This window comes from Hyperoodon ampullatus (genome assembly GCF_949752795.1).
Source record: "Hyperoodon ampullatus genome assembly, chromosome: 11".
NCBI classification, from domain to species: domain Eukaryota; kingdom Metazoa; phylum Chordata; class Mammalia; order Artiodactyla; family Ziphiidae; genus Hyperoodon; species Hyperoodon ampullatus.
Genome location: NC_136924.1, coordinates 47,543,385 through 47,556,108, shown reverse-complemented (window position 1 = coordinate 47,556,108; position 12,724 = coordinate 47,543,385). Strand labels below are relative to the sequence as shown.

Genomic DNA, 12,724 nt, shown 5'->3' with positions numbered 1-12,724 from the left:
ATACAGATAAAGTTAAAAAGAGAAAGAAAATTAAACCACCATAATTCTCCAACTCAGAGTTATCATTGTTAGTATACATCTTTCTAGGCATTTATATCTGTGAATGATTTTATTATCTTAACTGTTATTCTTATGCTCATTTAAGGTCAGGTAAAAATCACAGGAGAAACAAAATAAGAAGAAACTTTGGGGGCTGCTTAAATTGCTGAAATCAGGTTCTTGGAATTGGGCAACAAATAATTCCATGTAATCTTTGATCCAAAATAATATTTATAGAATATTTTAACAACTGTAAACCTGTCTAATTTTGAAATAAATTTTTGTATTCTCACTTAAAAAGAAAATTAATAGTTTTGTAATGATTTCTGCACAAAATTAAATTCCAAAAAGCCAGAAAGAGTCAGGAAAGTATAGATTTCCTTACAGAAGAAGGATTTCCTTAGCTATACAATGATTTCAAGATACCACACACAAAATGCATTCAGAATAGTCTGAGTACTCCATAGTTATGTGAATATGGAGAACTGTGTTTTAATTCTAGACTAAATATGACTTTGGTCAGTCTATTTTAGTTACTGTATTATTCAGTTTCTGTAAATTTTAAGAACGTTTTCTCTTTACCACTCATTAGAAAAGAGGAATGGGATAATGTTTTACTATTTGACTCTTCAAGGGAAAAATGCTAGGTCAGAGAAGTTATTTCCATGATGTTGATAGAAACATAAGTCTTGGACTACAGAGCAACTGGTCTGACTGATTTAATGCCCAATGTGGATTCCCAGGTTTACTGAGTTATCTTCTATATGCCACTAAACAAGACAGATTTGGTCTTTGCCCTTATTGGACTTGTAATATTAACAGTTAATCTAAATTTATTTAACGAATTTTTGCCTACTGGTAAGCCATCTATTTGGACTAAAGAATAATTGCAATATGTTGGAAGCTATCATTTCTCATTAAAATAAAGGTAGGAATTGCTATTGCCATTTTAAAACAGGGACACAGAGCTTTAGCTGGTTGACTTCCCCAGGGATATAGAGCAGTAGGGAGGCAGAACAGATCTTCCAACTTCCCTTTCCACCCCAGAACTACCAAAACGGTTCCACGACTGGTGTGGTAGCTGCCCTGCTGCTCGGACTTAAGAATGAGACTGAATTTAGGCAATCAAGAGCCAAACTCTGATCAAGTTCTCACAGGGACTCAATCGATTATCTATCTGTCTTCCCCTGCCCCATGCAGATGGTAAAATTAACCATCTCTGAAGAAGCCAACACCTGCTTTCTTCATAGCCCTGCTATCTGGATTAAAAACTAAATTATTATAAAATAACCTTTTTAAAAAAAGTAATAAGTACAAGCACCTGTTTCAGAAACATTACTTTTATTGATAGATGTCTGGGATGTGTTTTCCTTTGCCTCAAGAGAGTCTGGACCATATTACAAGGGGATTTGTTTTGGCCAATTATAGTGCATTTGACTAGTTTCATTGTATTACTTTGAAATACATCACTTATCTAACCTTGATAAATAATCTATATTTCTCCTTGAAATAGATTTAAAGTACTTAAGTGTTTCCTGGATGAATAATTCACAAACTTTTTAGAAGATGTTTGTACTTTTTTTGTTAATTAACCTCAATAGAACAGAATATACTTATAACAATAAAATCGCTATAGCTTCTAATTTTTCTTTGATACTCACAGTAAACTATACATTAAACTCTTTTAGAAAGAAATTTATACCAACTTATACCGCGGGCTCATATATTCTGTACCATGCTCTGGCTTTCGTGTCTATTTTTGTGCTTACCTTTTTAGTCTATTGAGATTCATTCAATATCATATTCAACATTTCATGAGTTATTTCTCTTAGAAGTATTCCCACTTTCTTATTCATTTAAAAATTCACACCATGTCTATTACTAGGTATTCCATATTTTGTCAATAGTATCCACCCTTTGAATGATGGATTTCATCTTTATTCTCTTGCTTAATATACACATATATGATTTCTATTTCGTGAGATGTATAACTCAATTTCTGATGGTTCTGAAAATTGGCCAGAAACAAAGCATCATGTTTTCATTTTCTGAGGGTCTAAGGGTTTAGGAAGTCTTACACATTCATGAATTATTGATTGCTATTTAATGAAACAAAATCTTAACAGGAAAATTTATCTTTTCATGAAATTGTAATCACTACATATCCACCAATTTAATGAACACATTTATTTACTCTTTCACTCTCTCAGTCCTCAAATATTTTTTGGACACTTATTCTGTGCTAGGAATTAGGCAATCCATTATATATCAAATGTTGTTATAAAATTGAATCAACATCTGTACTGATATAGTTATGTGTAAGTATTTTTGATAAATAAGTAAACTGGTTCAAATCAGAGTTCTCCCCTTTGCAAGAAACTGTAGAACACACAAATCCATAGAAAAATGTAATGGATTGTAAACAATGAGACTTCCCTCCTAGATCTTTTTCCTGTGCATAAATGAGAAAGACAACATTGCTATAATCGTGAATAAAAAATTCTTAGTAGAGTAAGAAGTACTTTATTTGCTTTAATAATAAGATTCAAAACACTAAATGTATTTTATTTACTTGAGTAATAATCCATTTTAATTATATATCCATTTTATCATTTAAAAATATATTATTAAATTTGAATCTCATAACAAGGTCTATGAAGTAGGTGGCACAGGAATTATTATTCCCAAATTTTAAACAAGGAAATTGAGATGTAGATATGTCTAAGTTGACTTGACTTAGTAAGGACTAAATCCTAGGTTATCAGATCACCAAGTAGAGCAACAGGGTTTGACAACTATAAATAGTTGCATATATAACATTCTTTGAGCCTCAGAATCCAAAGGTAGGTTCCTTTACACCTTCAACGCCATTAAGTTTTAAACTTCAAACACAAAACCTTAACTGCATATAGGAGGAAGATAGATTTATGGCATGGAGATGGTAAAATAGTACACATATAGACACACATTATCGTTTTGAAGCATATGTCCATTCTTATGTTTGAAGATGGCACGTCTAATATTCAAAGAGGTCATAATCCGCTAAGAACACAAACGGACAAAAGGAGATGAAGAGCTGCTCAGATTCTATTCTATGATTAATGATGTTTCTCTGGCTTATTTAAAAGACCTACTTAGTTCCCTGCCCTGCCCCTGCCCATATAAACATATGTATCTTTATCAGGATAAAGAGGTAACTAGTCATGTGGCTTAATGATTTGAAGCTTCTATCAACCTTGTTTTGGTCCATGAAATTCTTCATTCGGCACAGTAGTAAAGATGTCACAGAGACTTGAAAACAAGACTTATCTCAGAAAAATCTCAAAGCCTGTTCCCTGGACATTTTCCCCCTTTCTATTTGTACTAATTCCCTAAGTTATCACATGCATTCCTATGGCTTTTAAAACTATATAATGATGTATCACAAACTGATATTCCTAGCTCAGATGTTGCCCCTGGGTTCACATTCACAGAACTGCCAATCTGACAGATCCTTTTGAAAGTTTAAATCAGGCACCTCACTCTTGTGTTCATAGCTATTCTTCCAGGCAATCGCAGCTTCACCCTCTCAAGAGCTCATGACAAAAGCTTTGATGTCATCCTTGACCCCTCTTTTTCTCTTATATCTCACAGAAAGTCTACCAGCCAGTCCTCTTGGCTTTTCCTTCAAAATATATCTTGAATTTAACCATTTCTTCCCACCTCCAGTGCCACTGCTCTGGTCCACCATTCATTGCCTAGATGATTGCAATACCATTTAACTGATCACCTGGTTTCACCTTTACCCTCCCCTGAGTCTTTTCTTACAACAGTAGTCAGATTTAACTTTCTATAAATTAAGGGATGTCATATGACTCTTCTGCTTAAAGCCCTTCAATGTAACTCTCACTCAAAGTAAAAACCAATGTAATTGCTATGGATTACAAGGTTCCACCCAATATATCTCTTGTATCCCTTTGATTTCATTCCTTGTTACCCTGTATCTCATTCACCATTTCAGCAACCTGGCTCACTTTGTCTTCCTCCATACTCCCATTTCAGACCTTTGTTCTTGCTGTGGCATATATCTGGCATGTCCTTCCTTCAAATATCTGCATTTTAGCTTCTTCATTTCCTTCAGGCTTTATTTCAAAGTTACCATCTCAGTGGTGCCCTTTATAAAAGTTTAGCCATCCCTTCAACACTTCCTCTCTCCATTTTCCTGGATTATTTTTTCTCCCTTTCACTTATCTATTAATATCTAACATGCTATGTCTATTAACTATTTATCTTGTCTATTGTCTCTCTCCCTGTAGAAGGTCTCTGAGGGAGAGTAGCTTTTTCTATTTTGCTCACCAAGGTATTTCTGTGGTGTAAACAGTGCCTGATACATAACAAGTGCTCGCAAGAGATTTGTTGAGTGAATGAGTGATTGAATGAAGTCCATCCAGTGTTGAATATGGTCAAATGTAGACACTGGTGACTTATGATCATTCAGTTTGTGGGAAATACTATGAATATGATAGAATTTTTTTTTCATAGTTTTGTCAGTTCTTCAAAAAAAAGACTACTCCCTCTTTGAAAATTTTTTTACAACATTTTAGATTCATAAATTCCTCCTATGTTTATCAATTAATTATCTTTCTCCCATAGCTATTAGAAAGAAAATGATCAATAAGCAATCTGAATTTGTATATATATAATTGGAATAGTATATATATACATATGTATATATATGCCATATTAATATATTCCATAGAAAATGATTTATACTAGCCTGTTATGAATCATTCTCTACGGAGATATTTAAAGACAATTTTATGACATAATATTAAAACTATAAGAACCCAAAACATTTTTTTTCTGTGAGAAAATTGGTGTTAGTATATTGTTTGAAGAGGATATTCGATAAATAAAACAAATGAAATGTATGCAGTGTTCATCTTTTAATTAACACTTTGGTGGCTTTTCTTTTAGCCATATCAAATTACTGAAAACATGTATTCAAAAGTTGAATCTTGTAATAGATGACACTTGATTTAGCCCCTTTCTTGTGGATTGGTACTCCTACAGAGATTAATAATTTATTATGTCTTTATTCCTTTCTAGTGTTTAATTACAGTTCACAGAATACTGTAGATGCTAAACTGTTAATAAAATGATTGATTATATATTCTTCCTTGGTACTATTCTATTTCAGGAGTCATTTGTAGAAAAGCTACAGTGTTTTCTCCTGTGTAACAGGAAATTTAATAGGGACATAATCCAACATATATATTGTTTATAAACTGAAATGACCATAGAATTTTGGAATTAAGGCCCAGTTATTAAGGAATTAAAAAAGCAAGCATCTATAAGCACTAGTAAGTCAAGCATTATAAGGTTACACAAATATTGTCTTATTTAATTATAAATGTTCCATTATTATATATATATATATTTTTTTGTGTGTGTGTGTGGTACGCAGGCCTCTCACCGCTGTTGCCTCTCCCGTTACGGAGCACAGACTCTGGATGCGCAGGCTCAGCGGCCATGGCTCACAGGCCCAGCCGCTCCACAGCGGGATCCTTCCGGACCGGGGCATGAACCCATGTCCCCTGCATCGGCAGGCAGACTCTCAACCACTGCGCCACCAGGGAAGCCCTAAATGTTCCATTATTATTAGGAAAAAAAAAAGAAAAGAAAACAGAAACTTCCCCATTTCATTTCCTAGGTGCTTATAATCACAGAAGAGCTAAGTTTACCTGGGAAATGGTATGGAGGGTCACAGAGCAACACCATTCCTTTCCCTTCTTTCACTCTGACCTCAGGACGTTCCTCAGGTGGGAAAGGATCAAGATCTAATCATGAAAACAGAAAGGAAAACATTCACTCTCTGGGCAATAGAAAGATTGATACTCATTGAAGTTTATTTTTCAGCTACTAACTCACTTTTAGATACAATAATTCTCTGTTGGTTTGGTGAAACCTATCAAAGTCAATTAATTCCCTTTTACACACACTGGAATATGCACACACTACAGTAGAGTATGGACATTGGTAGCACCTGATAACTATTTGGACAACCCTGAAGACTGAGCATTTCCTAAACTTTGTTTCAGATTTAGGAAGAATCTCCATAAGAGTATCTGGAAATCGTGTGTTCAGACAAACCCAGGGCTCTACCAGAGAAAGTCTTAGGGAGGCCTCCAATGGGGAGAAGGAATAAAGATGAAGGGCAGGATCCTAGATGAGGAATGTTAAGGTCAACAATCTCTTGCTCTTTTCCAAATTCTGGGTTTTCCTGTTTTTATTTCCTCTACTCTCTCCTGTGTATTTGGAACTCACATTTTGCTTGGTTTTTTGATAGCCTACTATTTGATTCTTCATTTGTTTTACTGGTTCTCATTCTGTTTCAGTCTTGCCTCATCTCCTATTCCTTACATGTGATCAGTACTCGAATTATAAAATCTAGTTTTTACTTCTCTCAGTATACTTATGTCCCTGAAAATTTATCATTCCAATAACTACCTTTTTGCAAAGAACGCTTCAAATCTACTTTTCTTGTCCTGATGCCTCACTGGAATGCCATCCCTGTCCTCAAAATTTAGCTGACATCTATCTCACTGTGGATAACTTAATGTCACCTCTGCATGTGAAGCGACAATTTAAATGCTTCCTCCCATCCTTGAAATTGGTTTTACTTGCGCCCATCCCATTTTAAAGAGAGCAGAATGTTCCTGCCTTTTGACTAGACTTTCCTTAAGAAAATATTGAAGGTCCTTTCATTTCAATGCAATGCAATCTGTTGTGTATTTCTTCAAGGGCTGAGTTTATTATTTACATTCCCACTGTCACCACACCAATTTAATCTGACTGCACTTCCTGACCCTGCCTCACTCCCTCCTGGTAATCACTACCACTTGGGTCCTTTTAAAATGTCACTTTCATCCTATAATTCATTTTGCAGAATATTTAAACGCTGACATAAAATCACTCACGGAGAACACCTAGTCCAGCTCCTCTCCCAACACATATTTTTCTTTCAGAATAACCTCTAACTTTTAGTTTAGCGCAATGTTTCTCAAAATATTTTTCATTATTATTGTCCCCAAAATGAGAAATTTTATTTAATTTATTCATAACAAGAAAAATTAAATACTAAAGAATAAGATTTTGTTGGGTGGAGCTGAGCATTGGAGAGCCATAGGCCATTATGTTGTAATATCTAAGATGGTTCCCCCCACCTCAAAAGTCAATTTTCACTACCTTGGGGGTGATATTACCCCCACTGAGAATGAATAACTTAGCATTTCCATTGATAGTAATCTTTAGAAACTTATTCAAGATCTTTTTGAACATGGCCTTAGTTTATTTTCCAGTGTTATCTTTCACTACTTCAAGTACATTCATAATACCCCTCGTGAGATTTTGCTCTCCTGAAATTTTTTCTTCTCCACACAATTAAGGCCCACTAATCTGGTAAGACCCACCTCATCTATGGAGTCCTTCACTTTCTTTTTTCTGGATTTCTCCTTTTGTTAAACTCTTATGATAACATCTAAGTTTTACTTCGCCTAAATGCATTTGCCCTTTTTAAAGTTACAATTACTTACATCCAAAGCTCAAGGTTGCTTCAGTGCTTCTGACCATTCCGTAGTTATTTGATGCTAAACAGTAATATACTCCAGCATCTTTCTGTTTGTCAGGATTGTTGATAACAAGGTTTCCTCCTACCATACTGTACCGATCACTTGTCAGATCAATATCCCCATTATTCATTCTCCATCTATGACAAAAAGAAATAAATGTCATATCAAAGGCCAAGAGGACTGCAAACAGAGTACTGGGCTAACATTGTTCTAAAATAATATGAGTATAGCTCCATGTGAAGTCAGATGATTAAGTAGTTGACTCAGAGTGGTATTTCTTCACATCCTATAATTCTGTGCCTCTAGGCTCATGATTTATAATTCAGCTCAGGCACAGAAAGGTAAATGTGCAAGTGTATGAATAATTTCCTTTTTTTTCATGAGGCATCCCAAAGGACAAATATTTCATTGAATTTTGCTACATAAACTGGTTTCTTAGCAGATATACATGGATTATAAATGATAACCATTTATGTACTAGTTTAGAGTCATGCATATAGATACATTGTATAAAATATTAAAAACATTCATATAGCAGAAATAAAATATAAAATATCAATATCTGATTCTAAATATGAGTCATTTTTGAAGAAAACATGCTAATTGAAATCAGGATTCTTCTCAGTAAATGTCATATTCTGATCACTAGAGGTCGATCACACTATTTGAACATGATTAAAGTCAACAGGGTCTTCGTTTCCAAGCCACAAATACACTTTTGCAGGTATATTTATATGGAGATGATGTTATGAATAAACCAACTAGAAACAGGAATCTAACTTTCTTGGTGAGATGATGAGAAGATTGCGTATATAAAATAGTTGTCAATTAAGTTGACCACCTGCATAATTTTATAATCATGTTCTCTCAGGGTTAAGATTCCATGTCTTCTGCAATGTTATAAGACAAGAGCCATGGTCAACCAGTGGGCTGTGGTCCCATCATTCATTGCCTGGATGCACAATTCTGATTAGGGTCAGAATCTTGCCGAAGAGGTCTAATGATTTTATAAGATTTTTTAATAAGTCAAATCACTGGAACATTTTTAGTTTTAATTTTTACTGTGTAGGAAGTAATTCAAAAGCGAACATCAGAAAACTGTGCTTTGCTTCTGAAAACCTACCAAATACCAACCCAATTAATAAATCATCCCCCTCACCCCAGCTGATGGCAATATTGTCCCTGACTGAACCATCCAACGTCAAGTCACTTAGTACTTGCCAAGGCAATGGGTTTCTTTGTTAGGCAGCTCCAATTGTTATGTTTTACGTCCCCTCATTATATTTACTTTAAATTTCTATTTATTGCTTTAACTTCTTCCCAGTCGGTCTGATTCTGCCCTTGATGTCATATAATGGTTAAGTTTTGCTGTGATAGGGTAAGTTCACAGGTCTATTTTATTTTTAGGAAGATTCACCTTTGTTGTAATTCCTTTTACACAGCTTTAAACACAAATTTTATTGGAGTTCTTGTTATTGTGGGAGACAGGGCAAGATAATGAAAACCTCAAGGCTGATGAGTGAAAGGTAAAGTTCCCTGTTGTAACTTTCATGATATTGCCACGAATAACAAATTATCACAGAACATGCCATAAATATAGAAGTACTATATGAATGACAAATTGCATGATTACCAAGGTAAGTATGGCTTGCCCTGAATATTATGTAAATGTTCATAACTGCAAGTGTTCTTCTGTCAGACAAGCTGCATCATGAGCTGAATACTTTTTATTTTGCTGTCAAATGAAGATCACCTTCCTAACAATTAAACGTCTACTTCTCCCCTTCAGCTCTCTACATTAACGTGTAGATAATCAGGCCGTACTTGCCCTGGGGACTTACGTGCCGATGCAACCTTTGGGAGGGAGTTGGTGATGTATTTGCCAAGCAAAGTTTTGCTTTTCGTTGTTCTTTTTTATATTTTAATGAGAAGACTAAGTGGGACTAGCAGGAGGGAGCTAGAGAGAGGTGCTAATCAATATGTACAAAATTTTATTGATGTAAAACTTTGCTTCTTACTGTCTCTGCTGGATGGTGGTAGTGGCAGCAGCAAAGAGAAGTACACATTTGTAGAACACTATCTGAGAACAACCTCTGCTGTTCTTTTCTCTTCCATTGGAGCCTGGAGGCTGATTTGCTTAGGTTCCATGTATGAATGTCAAGGAAAGACTGTCACAGAATAACTCACAGAATAACCGTCACTGAAATAGTTTTTGAAATGCTATTGACCCGTCTAGATAGATAAATACTGAAAATAATTATACGTTTCTTTGAAAGTCATAAAACCTGTATTTCAGTCCTGGATCTGTGATTTACTAGCTCTGGAGTGGAGCAAGTCAACTTACTTATTCAGGACTCAGCTTCCTCTCCTATAAAATTTTGTACATGGATTAAATCTTCTCTAGAGCCCCCATTAGTTATATTATGCCACGTCCACAGTTATGTAAATAAACTCCCATTATATATGACTTAAGGGTAGAAATAAATCTAGCCCATCAAATATTTTCAGAACAAATGTGTTATTTATAATTTATAAAATATCTACTTCTACTTTTATAAAATTATAAAAATAATTTTAAAGAGATGGTGATTTTATATATAAATTTATATTTAAGAAAATTTTTGTAATTATAACCAGAGGCAAGAGAAAATGAGTTCAAGTGTAATTAAATGGGGGGAAGGGGTATTCTCCATGATAACAACTTTTTAATAACAATAGAAAGTTGTTTTTCTATCCATGAGAAGAAAAATCTAGTACTAAAATCAACTTTGTTGAATGACAACCTTCAATTAACTCAGGTGACATTAACACACTAGAGCCCCAATTTCCCCATCAATCACTTGCTTTGTTTTCCTGGAACCAAAATCCAGTGGCATTTGCTTAAGTTTTAAATTTTATCCTTTGCATCAGGCTAGAAACTGTTAGTATACTTTTCTGAACACTCTGAAGCAAGAGAACCAAATGTTACTTTTTATAAAGTTATTTTTGATAGCATAAATATGTACCCCAGAAAAACATAAAGAGGTATGTTATATAGATTGTCCGATATGTAGACATTTAAGGAATTTGCTTTGTTGTCTGGAATATAGATTTGAGACTACTGAAAAAATAGTGCTTTCTAGAGTTATTTATGTAAGAAGCTTTTTAAATGTAGTTAATATAGAAATACTATCCATCATCTGTAGGTATGAGTTATCCAGGCCAATACATACAAAACCAGGTTATCCTCAAATTCATATATTTAAATTGTGTATATTATTCATATAACCATTTTCTTACTTAATACCATGATCTCCATTAGCAAGTTTTTAAGTGGATAATGTCAAATGACACTGGCATTATCTGTGTAGGAAATAGGAAGTGAATTATTTGCATATATTTGCAAAAGCTATCTATTTGGGTATTAACAACTTTTTAAAAATAACCTGTATGACAATATTTTTGTTAATGTTCCTGGACTTCATAGAAAGCTTTATGCCATAGCTTTCTGTATAGATACAGGGTCATAGATGCTGATCTGTAATCTTTACTCCAATACTTCATTCTGAAAAGAGCAATGAGGTACATTACTTGTAAACTGGAAAAGGGCTGGCTCGTGCTCTACAGTTTAGTGAAACTTTTCCTTCCGGTGACTCCTCTGGATAAATGGTATTGATTGGTTGTTCTTCAAAAATTGGTCCAAATCCTTTGTCTTCCTCAGAAACTATAAGAAAAATACAATTATTTTACATTGTTCTATTTTATAAATCAAAGATAATTTGGGTACATTAAAAAGTTTTTTGAAAAAAAGGTCAGAAACATGGAATCTCCATTTTCATTCAAACCAAAGATATTTGCCATTATAATCCTGAGGAAAACGTTCAGGTTCTTTATTCAGAATTCTTTTCTGCTCATCTCTCATCATTTCTCCAAAAGCACTCTGCGTTGCCATGCTTCACTATTTATGGCTCCTCATACAAGTTATGCTTTCTATGCCCCTGACACTTTGCACATACTTTTCCTCTTTCTGGAATCACCATCTGACTTTTCTCCTCTTATCAAAATTTGTACAGTCCAGGGCTTCCCTGGTGGCGCAGTGGTTGAGAATCTGCCTGTCAATGCAGGGGACATGGGTTCGAGCCCTGGTCTGGGAAGATCCCACATGCTGCAGAGCAACTAGGCCCGTGCGCCACAACTACTGAGCCTGCGCGTCTGGAGCCCGTGAGCCACAACTACTGAGCCCACGTGCCACAACTACTGAAGCCCATGTGCCTAGAGCCGGTGCTCCAGAACAAGAGAAGCCACCTCAATGAGAAGCCCACGCACCACAACAAAGAGTAGCCCCTGTTCACCGCAACTAGAGAAAGCCCGCGCATGGCAACGAAGACCCAATGTAGCCAAAAATAAATAAATAAATAAATTAGAAAAAAGTTTAAATCTAAAAAAAAAAAATTGTACACTCCTTTATGATTTAGTCATAGAGTTAGTTCCTTCACGAAGCCACCTCTCCAAACCCTCCTAGCTTTAGTTGGTCCTCATTTATGTTCTCATAACTCCCTATCAGGCTTATGACACTTAACACACCTGCTGTGATTCTTGATACAACCTTCTGTTTCACTAGATTGCAGATGCCCGGGGACAGGTCTGGAACATACTAGGTGCTTAAAAACTTTTGAACAACATAACGAATGAATTTCTAGATGCTGTGGGGAAATGAGTCATTTTGGGGGGTCAGTTCTTGTTTAGTTTTTGTTTTTGTCTTTAAACATGTAACCAGCACTAGTACTTAGCAACATCTAGAGCAATCAGTAAAGTAATTATATAATATAGGATCTGGCCAACTTGTTTAAAATCTACCACAAAATCTACCACAAAAATAAAAAATCTACCACAAAAATAGTGTTGAGAAGCAGTTGTTCCTGACTGTGTATCCTCTCTGGAGGGCAGGTGTGACACCTCATAGCAGGATGAGGAGAAGAGAATCACTCCCATGTCATCAGTGTGGCACAATTTACAGAGCACAGCTAAGAGCCATATACCCCAAATGAATTAATACTGATGTATATGACTAGAAATGAAGAATAGTCTTACATGGG

The 12,724-nt window shown here is 35.1% G+C and overlaps 1 protein-coding gene across 3 annotated transcripts in view; it reads right to left on the bottom strand.

The window, feature by feature from the left end:
* The window catches only part of CNTN1 (contactin 1), a gene marked incomplete at both ends in the record, with an annotated part of 165,607 nt that overhangs the window by 137,527 nt on the left and 15,356 nt on the right, over positions 1 to 12,724 (bottom strand). For all 3 annotated transcript variants that reach the window (XM_079715653.1, XM_079715654.1, XM_079715655.1), the window contains 3 exons: positions 5,763 to 5,858; positions 7,614 to 7,786; positions 11,220 to 11,352. In XM_079715653.1, coding sequence (XP_079571779.1) covers positions 5,763 to 5,858; positions 7,614 to 7,786; positions 11,220 to 11,352 — 402 coding nt within the window. The remainder of the gene's footprint in view (positions 1 to 5,762; positions 5,859 to 7,613; positions 7,787 to 11,219; positions 11,353 to 12,724) is intronic.